Raw genomic sequence first — 21392 nt, forward strand, 5'->3', positions numbered from 1 at the left:
TATTTTGAAAAAAATTTCTGTAGAAATACAATTTTGACAAAATGTTCTATAGAAATAAAATGTTGACAAAATTATCTACAGGAATAAAGTTTGCCACACATTGTTAAAGATCAAGCCTTGCCGGCTTCTAATTTCCTCCTCTAGAGCCACCAAAATGTAAAAATTATTACAAATTGTGTTGAGTGAAAATGTCCTACATTGTGGCCCTACGTCCCTACAAGACGCTAAATATTAGAAAACCCCTACATATATGAAATTTCCCCTACTTCTAGCAACACTGGCTGTGTTGATATTGCGCCTACGGAGTTAGTATGCCACTAATATTATTAAAAAAGAGAAAATCGTTAAATTAGTGTGAGTAATAAATACAAATTTGTAAAAATCGAGCAATATTCTTATGTAAGAGCTACAAGTACGTATAAGTACGATCGACTAGTACATCAAAATTTGAAATTTGAGTAACATTGGTTAATAAATAAGAGTACTATGGCCAAATTTGGGAAAATCGAGCGATGCATATATATGGAAGCTATATCTAAATCTGAACCAATTTGCATAATATTTTGCGGGTTTGATTAATACCACAAAAGGTTACCTTGTGCAAGATTTGAGTAAGATCAGTTAAGAAATGAGGCCTGTATGGTCAAACATAAGGTTATTAGGGGCGAATTTTTCAAAATCGGGTGATACATATATGGGAGCTATATCTAAATCTGAACCGATTTCGATGATTTTTTGCACATATAGTTAGTGCTATAGAGGACTACATTTAGCCAAATTTGGGTAAGATCGGTTGATAAATAAGGGTTTTATGGCCAAATTTAGAAAAATCGTGCGGTACATATATATGGGAGCTATAGCTAAATCTGAACCGATTTCGATGATTTTTTGCACATAGTGCTATAAAAGATTATATTTAGCCAACTTTGAGTAAGATCTGTTGATAAATGAAGGTTTTGTGTCCAAATTTGGGAAAATCGGGCGATACATATATATGAGAGCTATATCTAAATCTGAACCGATTTGGATGAAATTATGCAGACTTGAAGGGCGATGGAAAAGATTACCTTTTGCCAAATTTGGTGACGATCCGTTTGAAAAAACGCGCAACGTTACCCCATTTGTCGAAATCGGGCGATACATATATATGGGAGCTATATCTAAATTTGATCCGATTTCTTCCAAATTCAATAGCGTTCGTCCTTGTGCCCAAAAAACTCTCTGTACCAAATTTCATCAAAATCGGTTAATAATTGCGACCGGAATCCTGTGAGCAACAAATACATGGACAGACGGACGGACACCAAGCGCTAGATCGACTCAGGAGGTGATTCTGAGTCGATCGGTATATATTTTATGGGGTCTAAAATCAATATTTCTGGTAGGCACATTTTTTGGCCGATCAAACTTATTATACCCTGACCACTATGTGGTTTAGGGTACACCCTCAAAAAAAATCGCTTCTTTAACATATGTTCCAAACATATTTTGCAGGAAGCACATATATTATTGGATACTGCCGAAACATTAATATGTTTGTTTTATGTGAACATATTATATGTTTGGAAGCATTTTGAGCCCAAAAATATCATATGCTTGGAAGAATTTTTCCCAAAGACGATTGTGCTCATTGCCTAACATACTCGTAATTTTCACTTTCACGAAATATTTTAGTTCTTGGCACCTTTTTCTGTAATACAAATAATGTTGAAGAAATTATTCACTTTTATAATTTTTTTAAATTTTACTCTCAAGGCGAAAACATATGCTGTTTGTTTTTCAAATGTCTATTCTCCTGGTTCCGAATGTCTATTCTCTTTATTCAAATTAAATAATATTTAGACTTAAGCATATCAAATTTTTGGCCTTATCATAAAACAGTTTTCCGCAACAACATACAAGCGGTTTCACAGAAATTGTTCTCTTTTGATTCTTTCGCTGTGTTATGTTATCTTTTGTCAACTCTTCCGGTTTCCATCTCTATTTCTTTCTCTATACTCTCTCTGTCGCTTTGAATAAAATATCACAACATATGTATGTTTAGTTGAAATTTGTAAATGTATATATGTTTGCATTCACACATATGATTTTTATGAAACATTCATGCCCCAAACATAATATATTCTAACATATTAATATAGATGTCCCAAACATTTAGTGTTACTTTAGGAACATTACATGTTTGCACTTAAATATATTGTGTTTTAAAATTGTGCCCGAAACACATTTTGTTTATATCGGAACATATGAAAAACATATTTTTCTAACAGTGTATAAATAGTGATTGCACACCCTCAAAACAAATCGCTTCTGTAACATATACCCCAAACACATTTTGATTGAAGCACCTTAGAGTATACACTGGTAGAAAAAAAATTAATGAAATTTTCTTTGTGTGGATATATTTTTAAGGCGCCAATTGGTTACTTCCATTATTTAACTTGCAGCATACTCTAGGTCTATCTTTCTAAACACATATATGTTTATAGACTATTTCTAAATTAATATATGTTTGTATCTAAGCATATTATATTTACAAAACATTTTATATCCCAAACATTATATGTTCTAACATATTAACATATATGTCCCAAACTTATTATGCTAGTTTATGAACATTATATGCTTGTTTATAGACTATTTCTAAATTAATATATGTTTGTATCTAAGCATATTATATTTACAAACATTTTATGTCCCAAACATAATATGTTCTAACATATTAACATATATGTCCCAAACATATTATGCTAGTTTATGAACATTATAAGCTTGCATTTAAAAATATTGTGTTAAAAAATTTGAGCTCCAAACATATAATTTTTACACCCTAACACCCTAATTTCACCAATGTGGTATCACAATGGACTGAATAGTCTAAGTGAGCCTGATACATCGTGCTGCCACCTAACCTAACCTAACCTACACCCTAACATATGAAAAACAGTCTTTTTCGTCCGTGTATCTTAAAAAATACGGTGCGAATTAAACTGAGTTTTATTTACAAATAAACAATTTGATTTTAGTAGAGAATTGAGAAAAGAGATATGTTTACACAACACAGCTTTTTAACCAACATTACACTTAAAAAAAAAGTGAACCCTCTATTTCACTAAAGCCAAGTTAACTTTATATGGAATTATTAGGTTTGGGGAAAGTTTCCTTTAATAATTTTTTGCTTACTTTAGTTAAATGAACTAAAAAACGGAAAAAATTATACAAAAATGAAGCATAAAGATTTACTAAATTCGTACTTCTCACAAAATAGTTGATTATTTCTTTAAATTTGTAAATTTTTCTGCAAATTCACCCATCTGGAACTTCGTATGACACTAAAGATATTCTTGCAATTTTCCACTCCAATATTTTCCTTCAAACTACAAAATTTTCTTCAAAAAGGGAAAAAATTAATTATGTCTAATAAATTTGCTTTAATTGTCAAAAAATATTTACTTATTTTTGTGAAATTTTTATGACATATACGTTTGTAATATTGATTAGTTAAAATTTTCTAAAAAAAATATAAATTTTCTAAAATTAACCAAAATGTTTCTTCCTGGTGGGTTCACTGTTTTGTCAGTGTACTTTCATCTCTGTTAAATATAATTTAACTTCCAATTTGTAGTTTTTTTTACTTTTTTGGTCAAAACTTGATTTTTAATTTGATTGCCGATTACTCAGAAGTACAAATTTCAAACAAGCTTGATTGAAATCAATAGAATTAGGTCAAAATTTTGAGACGTAAGAATTTTTTCTGGTTGTATCTTAAAAGATACATTGTGCATTTAAGGGTTAAAGAAAATAAAAAACTTTAGTTGCAAATGCCTGTTGCTCCATTTCTTACAAACGATGTGCCACATACAACTTTTGGTTAGAAAATAAACATAAATAATGTAATTTTTCATATACACCTAGACCTCGCTTTACGTCGCAGATACGTTCCAAAAAAAAAAAAAAAACACGACGCAAAGTGAATTATGAGTTTCTATGGTAAACCATGCAAAGATTGGAGATAGGTTCCAGGATTACGAAAGTACTACTCTTTCAAAAAAAAAAAAATTGAACAAAGTAATTAAGAAACAAAACAAAATGTAAACTTTTATTTAATTCATTAGAAAAACAAAAATAATATAAGTTCAATTAAAACAAAATAAAAAATTCAATTAATAACCAAAAACAAAATAAAAATTAAACGCTGTCTGATGAGGTGATAGTGGCTGTACATCGGTTCTCTTTCACAAAAAAATTTGTCCAATGTTTTCTGAACTGCTTTCTTTTTCAATGTAAAATACATTTCATTGTAGCAATTGATATCAGAGGCTACCGCCTGGGGCACTTTAAGACTCCTTCCGCTGTCAGGATCGTTTTTTATAAAAATTTCCATAGCTTCATCAATCAAGCACATCGCTTTGGAAATTTGTTTGCATGTCAAATTTTGTTCTTTGCAGATGTTTGTTGAACAATCACTGCCATCTTCGTCATTAGCAAATTGAAGTTCCAGTTGCAACAGTTCTTCTTTAGACAATTCTTGGTTGTGCGAGAATAGCAGTTCATTTATATCACTCTCCTCCTTTTGCGCCAAACACCATTCATGCAAGACACCATTAATCAAAGCACTCCTTGATCGGGACATCGTTTTGGCATCTAATGGCGTCGCAGATTTTGCAGCATCTCTTATTTTATCTCCATCGCGATCTCTAATGATTCTGACAGTTGTTGCAGCTATACCAACAGCATTTGCTATATCTACAGCCTTCTATCCTTTATCAAATCGACGCAAAATATCTAGTTTTGTCTCCAAGCTGATAGATTTTTTTTATTTTTATTAATTTTACCAGCAGCGCCCTTTCCACCCATTTAGCTAAATTTACACTTGGATATAGAATAAAAAAAAAAAAACAAAAATATAGCTCTCTCAATGATTTAATTTAAAAATTATTTACCTTTTTCTATCAACCCGAAAACTTTATAAAAATGTATTATTGAAACGCTAAAATAACACTTTCATTGAGAGTAAAAAAAATGAAATGAACTAAAATAAGCAAAACAAAGTGTGTATGTATTAAAAATGAGTCGTTTTTTAAAAAGAAGGGGAAATCCCGAGTTTGATAGCATGACGCAGATGAAAACAAAAGGATTGCCACTTTTGCGAAAAATATGTATAAAAAACCAAACAACGCAACTTTGAAAATCTAACGACGCAAAGTGAAAACAAGTACTAATTCAGCAGCGACGCATCTTCGAAACAACGCAAAGCGAGGACTAGGTGTATTCCAATATTTTCACAATGTTTCAAAAGGCTATTCGGCATTGCACACCAGGAAGAAAGATTTTGGTTAATTTTAAAAAATTTAGATTAGTTATTTTCAATAAAATATAAATATAATTGTAAGCTTTGACTGCTAACAGGTTGGCTTATAAGTCCCCGGTCTGACACATAGATGGCGGTGCTAGTATTAAATGCATATTACTTTTATATAGTACCAACCTTCAAATGATTCGTGTCAAAATTTGACGTCTGTAAGTCAATTAGTTTGTGAGATAGAGCGTCTTTTGTGAAGCAACTTTTGTTATTGTGAAAAAAATGGAAAAAAAGAATTTCGTGTTTTGATAAAATACTGTTTTCTGAAGGGAAAAAATACGGTGGAAGCAAAAACTTGGCTTGATAATGAGTTTCCGCTCTCTTCCCCAGGGAAATCAACAATAATTGATTGGTATGCAAAATTCAAGCGTGGTGAAATGAACACGGTGAACGCAGTGGACGCCCGAAAGAGGTGGTTACCGACGAAAACATCAAAAAAATCCACAAAATGATTTTGAATGACCGTAAAATGAAGTTGATCGAGATAGCAGAGGCCTTAAAGATATCAAAGGAACGTGTTGGTCATATCGTTCATCAATATTTGGATATGTGGAAGCTCTGTGCAAAATGGGTGCCGCGCGAGCTCACATTTGACCAAAAACAACAACGTGTTGATGATTCTGAGCGGTGTTTGCAACTTTTCGTAATACACCCGAGTTTTTCCGTCGATATGTGACAATGTATGAAACATGGCTGCATCACTACACTCCTGAGTCCAATCGGCAGACGGCTGAGTGGACAGCGACCGGTGAACCGTCTCCGAAGCGTGGAAAGACTCAAAAGTCCGCTGGTAAAGTAATGGCCTCTGTTTTTTGGGATGCGCATGGAATAATTATTATCGATTATCTTGAGAAGGGAAAAACCATCAACAGTGACTATATATGGCGTTATTGGAGCGTTTGAAGGTCGAAATCGCGGCAAAACGGCCCCATATGAAGAAGAAAAAAGTGTTGTTCCACCAAGACAACGCAAGTCAGTGAGAACTATGGCAAAAATTCATGGGTTGGGCTTCGAATTGCTTCCCCACCCACCGTATTCTCCAGATCTGGCCTCCAGCGACTTTTTCTTGTTCTCAGACCTCAAAAGGATGCTCGCAGGGAAAAAATGTGGCTGCAATGAAGAGGTGATCGCCGAAACTGAGGCCTAGTTTGAGGCAAAACCGAAGGAGTACTACCAAAATGGTATCAAAAAATTGGAAGGTCGTTATAATCGTTGTATCGCTCTTGAAGGGAACTATGTTGAATAATAAAAACGATTTTTGACAAAAAAAATGTGTTTTTCTTTGTTAGACCGGGGACTTATCAGCCAACCTGTTATGGTCTTAAGCTTGTTAGGAATTAAAAAAGAAATGTGAATTAGATAAGTACTGTGTTTTTAAAGTTATATTGAAGTGTAAAGGCTGTTTTTTTTTTTAATGAAGTTTACGATTTCCGTCTTATTACAACCTAAGTACAAATTATTCAAAATATCCAATAAGTTTTTGTTGGGTATATGTTGATTGCAAAGTGTTTTAATATGTGGACATTGTGGATATAAAAAAATCCTATTTTTACACTGTCATCCAAATATTTCATTTTTAGGGCTGTGAAACTTTCATGAGATGCCCAGGATGATACCGTGTTCAGCGTTGCCACAATATCACTTTAAAATGTTCAAACCTTAGTAACTAGGGTTGCCCTCCTGGCACCAATCGTGCTAATAATAAGATCACATGTTTGCCATTCAAGCAATAGGAATAATTATGATTATACGAAAAATGAGTGCATGGGTATTTTCAAAGGCGCCAGAGCGTCTCGATGATGACACTTCTCATTAAAACAAAAACAATAACATCGAAGTAGCGAATCCAATCAGCTTTAGTACGGTTTGCAATCTGATCACGAATCTAAGTCACATTCCCCAAATTGCTCGCGTACAAACTTAGTAATGGTCGAACGAAGTCATTGTGCTCCGGTAAGCACATTGGGAAGAAATGATGATGGTTACATAACATCAGCTATATTAGTATTTTGCGTACGCAAAAAACAAAATAATTCGTTCCTCCCAAACGAAATTTTAAACTTAAAACCATCGTTTACCATTTGCTTTTCGCTGTAAGGAAATTTGTTTGGAAGAACAGTAGAGTAAGTGCAGCAAATGTGGTACGGTAGCTTTTTTCTCTATCTAACAACATACGAATAACTAAATCAAGCTGAGTATATGGTGGCTGTCTGAAAATGAAGCAATCAAAGATCAGTTTGATTTTTGCAATTGTTTCTTCGTACTAGTTGAAAAAAAAATCACATTTACCTGTGCTCGAATATTTTTTGTGGTTCCTAATCATTTCGTTTTGTTTGAAGGTATATTTTCAATTTATTGATTTTCGGATGTAAATAACTGACAATTATAAAATAAAGGGTGATTCTTTTGAGGTTAGGATTTTCATGCATTAGTATTTGACAGATCACGTGGGATTTCAGACATGGTGTCAAAGAGAAAGATGCTCAGTATGCTTTGACATTTCATCATGAATAGACTTACTAACGAGCAACGCTTGCAAATCATTGAATTTTATTACCAAAATCAGTGTTCGGTTCGAAATGTGTTTATCGACAAATTTTGTTCAGCGATGAGGCTCATTTCTGGTTGAATGGCTACGTAAATAAGCAAAATTGCCGCATTTGGAGTGAAGAGCAACCAGAAGCCGTTCAAGAACTGCCCATGCATCCCGAAAAATGCACTGTTTGGTGTGGTTTGTACGCTGGTGGAATCATTGGACCGTATTTTTTCAAAGATGCTGTTGGACGCAACGTTACGGTGAATGGCGATCGCTATCGTTCGATGCTAACAAACTTTTTGTTGCCAAAAATGGAAGAACTGAACTTGGTTGACATGTGGTTTCAACAAGATGGCGCTACATGCCACACAGCTCGCGATTCTATGGCCATTTTGAGGGAAAACTTCGGAGAACAATTCATCTCAAGAAATGGACCGGTAAGTTGGCCACCAAGATCATGCGATTTGACGCCTTTAGACTATTTTTTGTGGGGCTACGTCAAGTCTAAAGTCTACAGAAATAAGCCAGCAACTATTCCAGCTTTGGAAGACAACATTTCCGAAGAAATTCGGGCTATTCCGGCCGAAATGCTCGAAAAGTTGCCCAAAATTGGACTTTCCGAATGGACCACCTAAGACGCAGCCGCGGTCAACATTTAAATGAAATTATCTTCAAAAAGTAAATGTCATGGACCAATCTAACGTTTCAAATAAAGAACCGATGAGATTTTGCAAATTTTATGCGTTTTTTTTTTTTTAAAAAGTTATCAAGCTCTTAACAAATCACCCTTTATATACAATTGCGATATATATGTTGCATTTTTTTTAAATCGACATTAAGGTGTACCACATTACCTGCACATTTTATGAATTCGTGCTTAATAATAAATTCGCAAATATATCTGAATCGACATTAAGGTGTACCACATTATCTGCACATTTTATGAATTCGTGCTTAATAATAAATTCGCAAATATATCTGAAATTATGGGTTTCCTATTTTTCGTCCATAGATGCGTGGCTACACCCTCAAAAAAAATGCTTCTCTAACAAATGTTCCAATCATATTTTGCAGGAAGCACATATATTATAGGATATTGCCGAAACATTATTATGTTTGTTTTATGTGAATATATTATATGTTTGGAAGCATTTTGAGCCCAAATATATTATATGCTTGGAATAATTTTCTCCCAAAGAAGATTGTGCTCAAAATAAAATATTTCTGCCAAATAGCAATTTCCCTCACATCTTTCTCACTTCCACGAAATTTTTTATTTCTTAGGATCTTTTTCTGTAAAACGAGGGCAGTTCGGAAACTTCTTAGCCTAACCAACAGAAAAAAGTTAAGTGTTTTGGAAACTTCCATCTCTGTTATGAACACATGTTAAATTTTGTTTCGATCTGGCAACTCCTTCACATAGGAACAGGTGTTCAAAAAAGACGCATCCGCAATTTTTTTACAATGGAAAAATTAGAAATGCGTGCTGTCATAAATATTTACATAAAAAAGGTTCATCGGGGCAAGAAATTCATAATGACATGGTGAATGTGTTAGGTGAAAGTGCTCTTTCATATGCAACAGTAAAAAATTGGGTTGCTGAATTTAAACGTGGTCGCACAAGCATTGAAGATGAACCACGTAGTGGACGTCCAAAAACAACAAGAATAGAAATTGTGCGTGAAATTGCTAATATCATGGGCAACTCAAATGATCGAGTCCATTTAATTTTGCATGAAGAACTACAGATGAAAAAGCTTTCTGCAAGATGTGTGCCGTATTTGTTAACAGTCGATCAAAAACGCATAAGAATGAACATTTCTCAAGCTTGTTTGGATTGTTTTAAGCGAAATAAAATGGATTTTAAGCGTCGTTTCATAACTGTTGATGAGACATGCATCCACCACTATACTTCAGAGACAAAAGAACAATCCAAACAATGGACTGAAGCTGGAGGAAGTGCCAAAAGAAGGCAAAAACAATTCAATCGGCTGGTAAGGTTATGGCAACGGTTTTTTGGAACTTCAAAAGTATTTTATTGATTGACTATCTGCAAAAGGGTAAAACAATAAATTCAGAGTACTATTGCAATCTTTTGGATCAATTAAATGTACAAATTCGAGAAAAACGTCCTGGTTCACAACACAAAAAAATAATTTTTCATCCAGACAACGCACCAGCGCACAAGAGTGTTTTAACAATGGCTAAAATCAACGAATTAAAGTACGAGTTGCTTGACCACCCACCTTATTCTCCTGATTTAGCTCCCAGTGACTTTTACTTGATCCCAAATCTGAAAAAAATCCTTGCTGGCAAGCGTTTTACCTCAAATAGTAAAATAGTAAACCACTATTTTGAAGACCTTGAGGAAAACTATTTTAATCAAGGGATAGAATTGCTAAAAAAGCGTTGGACTAAGTGTATTGAAGTTTCAGGAGATTATATTGAAAAATAAAAATATTTTTGAAAAACTAACCATTCTCTTTCATTGTAGCCTACCAATGAAGTTTCCGAACCACCCTCGTACAAACAATGCTGAAGAAATTATTCAATTTTATTTATTTATGTGATAAATTTTACCTTTCGCCTGGACGGATAATCGAACCTTATAGTGTAAGCCAACACACTATCCACTGGGCTACGTAGCTGTTATAGTCACCAATAGACAATTATCGTTATAAGTTACATTTATATAGCATAGTTTGCAGCGAGCCGACGAAAAAACATTATTCAAAAGAAAGATACATTTGTTAACCACGTGGAGCAGTGGTTAGCATGTCCGTCTTGCATGCAAAGGGTCCTGGGTTCAATCCCTGCTCCGACCGAACACCAAATTTTTGTTTAACTTATATATTTATATTTATATATTACTATATTAAATGTTTACAATGAAACTTCGAAATGTGTGTTATTAAAGATTTATAGTCAGAAAAGAACAGTGCGTGATATAAACGAAATGGACTCAGCTTTTGGATAAAATATTATTTTTTATTGCAAAAATAACAATTTTGTAACAAAAAAAAAATGTTTTTGGTATAAAAGTTTGAAATTTTCGAAGAAATCCAAAACCTCTAACAAAAGAAGAAAGTCGAGTATAAACATAAATAATTTTACAATATAAACATAAATTTATTTAGGCGTGAACTATATTTTACTAGTATTTAACACCATTTTAAATGCATTTAAAATTTATGAATATTTATAACGAATAATTTTGTACTTAATTTCATTTTTACCTTTAAGGCCGGTATTCAGTTATAATAATACAAGTTATAATACCATTTGCCAAAAAGTTATGTTTTGCCGCTAAACTGCAAAATATTTTTTTAATTTCCTTTCTTTCTTAATATTTTGTCTTACTCGTCGTACGCTCCGTTTCCTTTTTACGAACCAAAAAACAAAATGCCAAAATTATAACCAAAACACATGTCCACACATACTTAAATTGCTGCTCTCAAGGCAAAAACACAGGCTGTTTGTTTTAAATGTCTATCCTCTTTACTCCGAATACGCAATTTAATATTCAAATTAAAAAATATTTAGACTTAAGCATATCAAATTTTTGGCGAAGCCTTGTTATCATGCCAAGCGCATAGCCAAAACAAATGAACACTTAAAACAGTTTTCCGAAACAATATACAAGCAGTTTCACAGAAATTGCTCTCTTTTGATTCTCTCGCTGTGTTATGTTGATATCTTTCGTCAACCCTCTCGGTTTCCATCTCTCTCTCAATAAAATATAACAACATATATATGTTTACTCTAAATTTTTAAATTTATATATGTTTAACACAGGTTAGGTTAAAGTGGTAGCCCGATTAAGATTAGGCTCACTTAGAGTATTCAGTCCGTTGTGATACCACATTAACTAAAAGTACCTATTACATATGGGCACTTCTAGTTTTAACCGCTGAGCCTTCTCGATTATTTTCTTCTGTTGAACCAACCAGATTGTTCCAAAAACATTAGCAGACTGCTTAAGCTAACGTTTTCCAGGTCCGCCAGTAATCTGAAGCTATATTCCCCTTAAATTTGCTTACGCCTTACACAAAATGCAGGACACTCACCCACACGCACAGAAAAAACATGTTTGGACATCGTTGCAGCATCCATTTAATGCTTATCTAGAGCATGTAATTGCCGCGAAAGCCATGTATTTTGTCTTTGTAAAAATAGTTTTCTAGCGGAGAAAAATGTATGGTGGCAATAAGCATTTGAATGGTTCTCAAATACCGCAAACATGTTCTGTCATTTAAATGATAGAATTAGAGTCCATTAAATGGTCGGGAAAATCATTACCATTCAATTTTTTTACTTTTTACAGGGAAAAAAGTATTTTTATAGGTTAAGTATAGACATGTTTAAAACCATTACATGGCGATAAAGACCATTTACATTTTTTTCGTGACCATTTAGTGACCACCCGTGTAAAAATTGGTGGATCTAAATAGATATAATCATATCTCAAAATTGGCCGCTTCAGATCTAGGCAGATACACCCAGATATGATGATATAGAATTAGATATAATTATATGTAATTCCGTATATAGGGAGATCTGACACCAGATCTACTTACATATAGGGATAGATATAATAATATCTAAGACATTAGATCTGGGCCAATTTTGAGATCTGATCAGATCTATTTCCATAGTAATTAGATATGATTAGATCTTACCATTTTTCGGATCTACTCATATCTAATCATATCAAATTAGATCTCTCAATTTTTACTCGGGCATTTAACAGACAGACGGACATGGCTAGATCGGCCCGACCCTGAACAATATTGTTAAAGACACCATATGTCTATCTCGTCTTCTTCTGGATGTTGCAAACATATGCACTAACTTATAATACTCTGTTCCACAGTGTGGCGCAGGGTATAAATATATCCAAACAAAGAAAATTTCGTTAAATTTTTTTCTACCAGTGTATGCCCTAGGGTGAAACACAATATGTTTGAACAATATAAACAATATTTTGTTTGGGCCAATTCTGAAAATATATATGCTTGAAGCAAAATGTGTTTGGGGTATATGTTACACAAGCGATTTTTTTTGAGGGTGTAGCCATCATCATACAGTCAAACAGTTATATTTGTAGAGCATAGTTTTGGGCGCCAAGAAACCGATGTAAAGAAACTTTATTTAAATTAAACATTCTAGTTTGTTGGACACTTTGTTCGCAACACTTCGAAAAGATATTCAAAATACAAAAAGAATAGGAAGAACGTTTGAATTCATCATAGAACGACTCCTGTTCTATGATTAATTCATACATTTCACACCGAACAAAATACACTAGTTTACACTCAAAATGTACACTTGATGAAAATCAACTTTTCTTATGTATTTGAGCTGCTGCGGCACTTAAATGAAGGGTAATAAGATGCTTATAACATTGTCATTTTTCGGTCGTGTTTCTTCTACTTGGTCTTATTACTTACGTTAGAGTATGGTCTATACGACCATGAAGAGAAAAAAAATTATAATGGTTTATACTTTTCTGGCGGAAAAGGTCCATTGTAAAATACGATTTTTTTGAAAATTTTAACTTTTCGCATTGATATTTTTTGAATCACTTAACTTATCACAGATCCAACTTATTACCTTTCATTTAAGTACCAACAACGTTATAGTCGGACATTTCTAACTCGAGATATATTGTGTTTAGTGAAAAAAGAGCGAACATTTAAAAATAACGGGATGTCTCAAAAACTGTTCCATAATTTTTTTTTTAATTTTTTTCGAAATCAGCAGCTCAAAATACATAAGAAAAGTTGATTTTCATCAAGTGTACATGATTTTTTTTTGTAAACTAGTGATATTGTCGTGAGGCCAAAGATTTCATGTCCTTAAAATACAAATGCGAATTTTTCTTTTTTCCATTTTTAATGTTACTTACAACTATGGAAATTCGCTTTAGCCTGCGATGAAATATGTATAGCTGGCTTTTCAATAACTTAATAATACCAGTTCCTCACACTCAAAAAAAAGTGAACCCTATATTTCACTAAAGCCAATTTAACTCTATTTTAGTTCATGGAATCATCATGTTTTGAGAAAGTTTTCTTACCTTTAGTAATTTTTTCGCATACGTTAGTTAAATTAATTAAAAAAAAAAAAATTACACCCAAATGAAGCACAAGGACTTCCTAAATTCGTGTCTCCCACAAAATAGTTCAGAATTTCTTAAAATTTGTAAATTTTACCAATAATGCACCCATCTTGAACTTCGTATGGCACTAAAGACGTTTTTGCAATTTTTAACTCCAATTTTTTCATTCACACTAAGAAATTTTCTTTTCCAAGTGAAAAAAAAATATTTTTGTCTAATAAATTTTCTTAAATTGGACGAAAAATTTTTACTTATTTTTGTGATATCGGCATGACAGCTGCGTTTGTAATACATTTTAGTTAAAATTTTCTAAAATTAAACTAATTTTTCTAAAATTAACCAAAAATTTCCTTCCTGGTGGAGTCACTGTTTTTTGAGTGCAATGTCCCGTAGGGTGTAGATCGATTCCTTAATTTTACTTCTGTATGTTTCATAAGCGTAGAAAGGCCTCTGGGGGAGGGCTTAGACCCCTCCAGAAAATGTTTACACCCCCCCCCCCCCCCCCCCCCCCAAGATTTGAAAACCTATTTACAATTTTCCATTGTATTACATTACTTTATCATAGATAGGGGGGGGGGGCTAAAGCCCCCCAGCTAAAATTTCTAGAAACGCTAATGGCACCCATAGCATTTTTGGTCCATATCATGCAATTCTCATAGCTTTCACCAAAGGCTGATCTATATCGGTGTGTATTAGATATACCCACTGCAATAAATTCATTTTTATTGGATCCTTTCGGCACGTGACGCTTTTATCCACACTCTTACAGCCACATAATATTGTATACATATCATAGTGGTGGGTACATAAGATTCGGCCCTACCAAATGAATGGAAATATTTTATTTTTGCTTACACTCGTCAAACGATAAAAACTCCGCATTTTATAAAGCCTGAATCAAAATTATTAGTAGAGTTTTTTTTTTTCTATGATTGTTTGAGATTGATGATAGTTTTTAATATAAAATTGTTAATTTTAATTATTCAACATCAACCCATCGTGCGACGATGGGACAGAATGTGAAACTTAGAATGAAATGATCTACTTTGCGACAAATGAGAAGCTTCTCTGTTAACGTGTAATAAATTAGCAAATATATAGTACACATACTCGCTGTTTAAACGATACTGAGATATAAATGAATGAATGAAATTGAACTGAACTGAACCCAACTAATGAATAGAGGTGAATTGAAAATATAAAATATTTCTTACCGGACAAGCGAACGCTTCATCCCAAAATTAACACTTTTTGTTATTATTGCCATTCTTCCCAGTCGTATGCTCTGCGTTGGTGGTTATTATTTTAAACGTTTGTGCGTCATGTAGCGATATTTCGCGAAATCACTTTGTAGTTTTTTGTTTGACTTTTATATATTTAAATCCCGTGGAACCAACGACTTTAGTTCATTTCCAGTTACTGTCGTTATCGCTGAAAATTCGTGAACCGCTCTGTAGATATTTGAAATTTTGTCTTTAACAAAATTTTGATATCGTCACTTTTAAGTGATTTTAAATGGTGTTCGACGTGCATATAATCAGCTATTTTGTAAATTTGTGGAACTTCAGCATAGACTTGAAATTCAACGGCTCCTAACGTCGGCTAAATTGATCTGCCCCGTCCAAGTTGACAAATATTCAACAATTGGCTCAGGCAGCGTATATGCTGTAAATATTTGGATACATCAGAATGCACTTTATGTTCTTTGGGTGTTTAAAGCCAAGTACGTAGTAACAAAATAAAAAAAATTATATTTCATGCATAAATGTTGATGTTAAAAAACCCTCCCTATACTCCGTTCTCCAATTATTTTTCTATCAACAATACTTTCGATTGTAATTGGTAATTTCTCTTAACCATCAATGACATCATTTGTATTGATCCTAGTTAATTTCCCCTAGGCGACCGCAGTGATTTCATTCTCTTCTTTTATGTGACATTGTAAAAAGAAAGAAAGAACAGATAAGAAAAATCCGAAATCGGACAAATTCGACATTATCGAACATTATTTTTGCAAAATTAAATCTACCTCGCCAAACTAAACTATCTAAGGGTTTTTATTTTCAATGAAATAAAATAAGAAAATGGGATTTGCATTACATAATCAAACTAGAAAGAAAAAATACTGAAACATGAACTAATTGTTATTGAAAAACATTCTTAAATTTCTTTTGGAAATTAATGTAGACAATCAAAAAAATTACATTCTTTTCTCGCCAATGAGATTTTACGAGAGCAGTTCGGAAACTTCTTAATATAGAATAATTTATTGTTTGAGAAGCAATCAGGTTTCCGGTCGGACTATAGTTGTATCAGTTTATTTATTTACTTATTTATTTATTTAGTGTAAATTAATTCAAAAAAAAAAATATAAAAAATAACATTAGGACTGGTTGCCAGGACCTTCACCTATAATATCTAATAATTGTTTAATGTTTACAAGAAAAATTTTAAATCGTTATATATTTAGCTGGTAGTTGTGATTTCAGTTGGAAGTAGTCAATTTCCAGAATGGACGCTGTAAGCGATTTTGAGTTGTTATGGTTGTTGAAGCAGGATAGTAGATGGTTCATGTTTAGTGGGTTATTACAGTTTTGGCAAGCGGGGGCTGCTGATTTTTTATGATGTGTTCGCGAGTTAGCTTGGAATGACCCAATCGTAATCTGGTGAGGATTTTTTGTTGTTGTCTAGAAAAATTGGGATTGATTGACTTATAATACGAATTTGCACCAATTTGGGTTTCTTACTTTAGTTGTGGATGTATTAGGTTCTTCAGATCTTTCTTTGTGTAGTTAGGTTAGGTTAGGTTTTGTGGCAGCCCGATGTATCAGGCTCACTTAGACTATTCCGTCCATTGTGATACCACAGTGGTGAACTTCTCTCTTGTCACTGAGTGCTACCCGATTCCATGTTAAGCTCAATGACAAGGGACCTCCATTTTATAGCCGAGTCCGAACGGCGTTCCACATTCCAGTGAAACCACTTAGAGAAGCTTTGAAACACTCAGAAATGTCACCAGCATTACTGAGGTGGGATAATCCACCGCTGAAAAACTTTTTGGTGTTCGGTCGTAGCTGGAATCGAACCCACGACCTTGTGTATGCAAGGCGGGCATGCTAACCATTGCACCACGGTGGCTCTTTGTGTAGTTGTTAATCATTATTGTGGGTGAATTGCTAGCTAATTTGGCGGTCTTGTATCAGTGCTTTGGTGGAAGTCACAAAAATATTCGATGTAGCCTAGAGAATGACGAAGTTAGCTTTCTGGTTCTTCTTGACCATTCCAAAGCTTTTGACACTGTAGGGCATAATATGTTAGGAGCAAAGCTGCGGAGTTTTTTTTTTTATTTTCTTCCTCGGCCGTCCGTCTAATTCTATCATACCTCTCAAATCGTGTAAAATGTGTTCAAATTTTTCTGTATCTAGTCCACTACCTGTGGAAAGAGGGATCCATTCTGGGACCTCTGCTTTTTTCTCTATACAGTAATGATCTACCTCTGTATTTATCGACCTGTAAGATCCATATGTATATGTACAAGTGTACATTAGTTGCCCAAGGAATAAAATTGAAGATAGTATTAGATTAGTGAATAAGGATCTTTCGAGTATATTTAGATGGGCGGATGCAAATGGGTTATGCCTAAATCCCTTTAAATCAAAATGTTTAATTATTACGAAAATGATGTCTCGTTTCTCTTGTGATGTGGATATTGCAATAAATGACGAAAAAATAGTTATTGTACCTCATGCTAAAAACATTGGTTTAATTTGTAACATCAATTTGACTTGGACGAACCATATAAACGTAGCTGTTGGCCAGGGTTACTCGAAGTTACGCTCTTTGTGGGCTACTCAATCATTTACTCCTCAGCGGATTAGATTACTCTTGGCGAAGACACACATAATTCCCGGAGTACTTTATGGTTCCGAGCTCTTTGCGTGCCGTAACGTAAATTACACTCGTTTTCCAACAATTACCCGTTATGTTTATGGATTGAAACGTCTTGTATCAACATCTCAGTATTCGAAATCCTTATATGGTGTTTCACTCCAGGATTTAATGGTCCTGAAACCTCTAACTTTTTTGCACAAGATAATATACAAACGAACACCACAATACTTATTCCAGAAATTCCAGTTTGCAAGATCTAACAGGGGAAAGAAATTAATACCTTGAATGGAAATTTTTAATATTTGTCGTGCGTCTCTGGAACTCTCCACATGAACTGCAAACCATCAGTAACGCGTTGAATTTTAAGGACAAACTTAGAATATTTTAAGCAATTATGATTGTTTGTCTGAAAATAATTAAAATCTGTTAAAATTCACGATACTAGTGTTAGTTTTTTCATTATATTTTCTTTAACATGTTCTTTAACAAGCGAAAGAAAATTATTTATGTCTAATAAATTTGTAATACTCGTTAAAATTTTGTAAAATTAACCAAAATGTTTCTTCCTGATGGGTTCATTGTTTTTTTCAATGTAGTATTTTTCAGGTTGAAATAGTAGCAATAAAAGAGGTGGCACATTGGCAACCTGCAATAAAATCCTAGAGCTCTGCACGCAGAGAAGAAACATGATTGTCACAATCATATTCGAAGAGCAAAATAATATGATAGGAGCTATTTTTGCGGCGACCATGTAACATTTTAACCTGCAACCATGTTGGCTCAGTGAACATGGTTCTAAGAAAAATGTAATTGTCCTCATCTAAAATGTTATTATATTGATAAAAAGAATTTTGTTTGAATGAAAAGACAATGGTCACGATTTAAAATGTTATGGTATTCATTAAAAATGTTTTTCTCCTAGTTAAAAGAACATGGTTACAACCTAAAATGTTTTGATCTTTATGAAAAAACTTTTTTCATCGTCGAAAAAAGGACGCCACTTGAGATAAGAAAACACAAAATTAACTTTATTTATTTGTTTTTATTTATTTATAAACTAATTCATTGTTTATTTGTATTTATAATGCCGTTCAAGCAAACATCATATATTTTTACACACTCTATTTTATTTCAATTTCAACAATAAGTAATTATTCCATATTTACATCGTGCGCATCAAATGTACAAACGCAGACATCATGTAACTGCAAATAAAAATAAATGATACCATATAGCAAAATGCAGAACAAAAAACAGGTACATTTTTTCAATTACACTTTCCTTTTTTGTGTTCACATAAAACCACGTGCCACTTCTGAATAAATAAGTTAAAACAAAACACAGTAAATCCGTATTCTCCGTCCATTCCAAGAAACAATCAACACACGACTGACGCGCAAAATGAAAATCGTGTGTACCTGCTCAATGTTTTTATAAAATTCTTTTCGCTACAAACAAGTTAAAAAAATTAAATGGTCACGAAAAAAATGTAAATGGTCTTTATGGCCATGTAATGGTTCTAGACATGTCTATACTGAACCTATAAAAATACTTTTTTCCCTGTAAAAAAGTAAAAAAATTGAATGGTCAGATACATGATTTTCCCGACCATTTAATGGTCTCAAATTCTATTATTTAAATGATAGAACATGTTTGCGGCATTTGAGAACCATTCAAATGCTTATTGCCACCATACATTTTTCTCCGCTCGAAAACTATTTTTACAAAGACAAAATACATGGTTTTCGCGGCAATTACATTCTCTAGATAAGCATTAAATGGATGCGGCAACCATGTCCAAACATGGACATTTGTGTTTGTCTATGAATCAAAAAGATTCATAGACTGACACAAATCTCTCAACGAGATGGCTGAACAGCGCAATATTCACCCAATATGGGTGAAACAAAGCGAATGAGTTAGCAAGGCTAAGATCCCATTTTCGACAAAACACCCAAAAAGCTTTTCAGCGTGGATTATCCCCCATTAGTAATGCTGGTGACGTTGTTCGAATACAGCTATAAAAAGGAGGTCCTTTGTAATTGAGCTAAACATAGATTCATTCACTCGTTAATAAGAGAAAAGTTCACCACAATGAACTGACGGGCTGCCGCTGTACCTAATCTAACATACAATATGTAACATCAAATATGCTAAGATTTTAATGTGAGATAATTTTGTGATGTGGGAATAAAGACTTCTGTCGATTTTTTTTTAATAAATAATGTATTTATGGGATGTTTCAATAATTAAAATCATTCTTCGCATGCCATTAGTAGTCCAATAGCACAACCATGCATTCTTGCATTTCCCTTGGTAATCATTTCAAATTGCTTCTTTGGAAGCAAAATGTAATATTTACTTTGTAATTTTATTTAAAAAATCTTTCTATAGTGAAACAATTATTGAATTGGCAAATAATTGCCTTCGCGAACGTTTCCACAACATTCGTTTAGGTAGAGGTAGAAAACTGATAACAATGACTATCGATCGATTTAATTGTTAAGTTAGTGGTTTGCAGTCGCATTATTTATGCTGAAGACTATTGTTGGTCAGTCGATGCCGCCGCTGATTGAGCCGACTTAATCTCGATTGATTTCTAGCCGCCAAGTACCCAAAATAAAATATTTTCAAAACTGAAAACAGCTCCAAATTTTCCCATTTTCTGCCCAAACAAAAAACTTTAAGCTGCTGTTAATAGCAGACTTGATTTTTTGGGCGTGTGGCAAATATTTTTTTTTTCATTTGTCAAATTAATACAGTGAACCCACCAGGAAGAAAATTTTTGTAGTTTTTAGAAAATTGTAACTAAACAGTATTACAATCGCTAGCATCACGCCGATATCACAAAAATAAGTAAATATTTTTCGACAAATTCAAGAAAATTTATTAGACATGATTAATTTTTTTCACTTGCTAAAGAAACTTTTGTAGTTTGAAGAAAAAAATTGGAGTTCAAAAATGCAAGAATGTCTTTAGTGACATACGAAGTTCATGATGGAAGTATTTTTGGTAAAATTTACAAATTTAAAGAAATAATGAACTATTTAGTGAGAAGTACGAATTTAGTAAATCTTTTAACTTAATTTGTGTATAATTTTTTCCGTTTTTTAGTTAATTTAACTAACGTACGCAAAATATTATTAGAGTAAAGGAAACTTTCTGGAGACAATAATTCCATGAACTAAAATAAAGTTAAATTGGCTTTGGTGAAATAGAGAGTTCACTTTTTTTTAGTGTTATAAACATACGTCAAGAGGCCAAAACTGTAGGAAAAGCAAGCGTGAATTTTCAATAGAGTAAAATATATAATTAAAACTGTTTACGGTTACATTAAACAATCATATGATCGTTCAGGTGTGGTATTTTCGCCGCCGACTAGACCAACTTGTATCGGAGATGTCGTTCAAGATTTCCCCTTAAAGTCGCTTTTACTTGAAACATTACATAATTTCTAGTTGACGTCTAACTTGAATTTAGAA

General features: G+C 33.2%; 2 protein-coding genes across 6 annotated transcripts in view; both read left to right on the plus strand.

Annotated features, from left to right (window-relative positions):
- Positions 1 to 21392, plus strand: part of LOC142221454 (E3 ubiquitin-protein ligase RNF181 homolog) — a 112294-nt gene that overhangs the window by 14662 nt on the left and 76240 nt on the right. The window contains exon 1 of one of the 3 annotated variants that reach the window (XM_075291213.1): positions 15605 to 15742. The exons of the other annotated variants lie outside the window; for them this stretch is intronic. The gene's annotated coding sequence lies outside the window, so the exon portion shown is untranslated. Of the gene's footprint in view, positions 1 to 15604; positions 15743 to 21392 lie in introns of those variants that run through there. 3 annotated transcript variants of the gene reach the window in all.
- fray (oxidative stress responsive kinase frayed) overlaps positions 1 to 21392 on the plus strand; it is a 74785-nt gene that overhangs the window by 14662 nt on the left and 38731 nt on the right. For 2 of the 3 annotated variants that reach the window (XR_012718039.1, XM_075291199.1), the window contains exon 1: positions 15606 to 15742. The exons of the other annotated variant lie outside the window; for it this stretch is intronic. Coding sequence is in view for 1 of the 2 variants with exons in the window: in XM_075291199.1 (XP_075147314.1) it covers positions 15709 to 15742 (34 nt within the window). In the remaining variant the exon portion in view is untranslated. Of the gene's footprint in view, positions 1 to 15605; positions 15743 to 21392 lie in introns of those variants that run through there. 3 annotated transcript variants of the gene reach the window in all.

This window comes from Haematobia irritans, chromosome 1 (assembly GCF_050003625.1).
Source record: "Haematobia irritans isolate KBUSLIRL chromosome 1, ASM5000362v1, whole genome shotgun sequence".
Taxonomy (NCBI): domain Eukaryota; kingdom Metazoa; phylum Arthropoda; class Insecta; order Diptera; family Muscidae; genus Haematobia; species Haematobia irritans.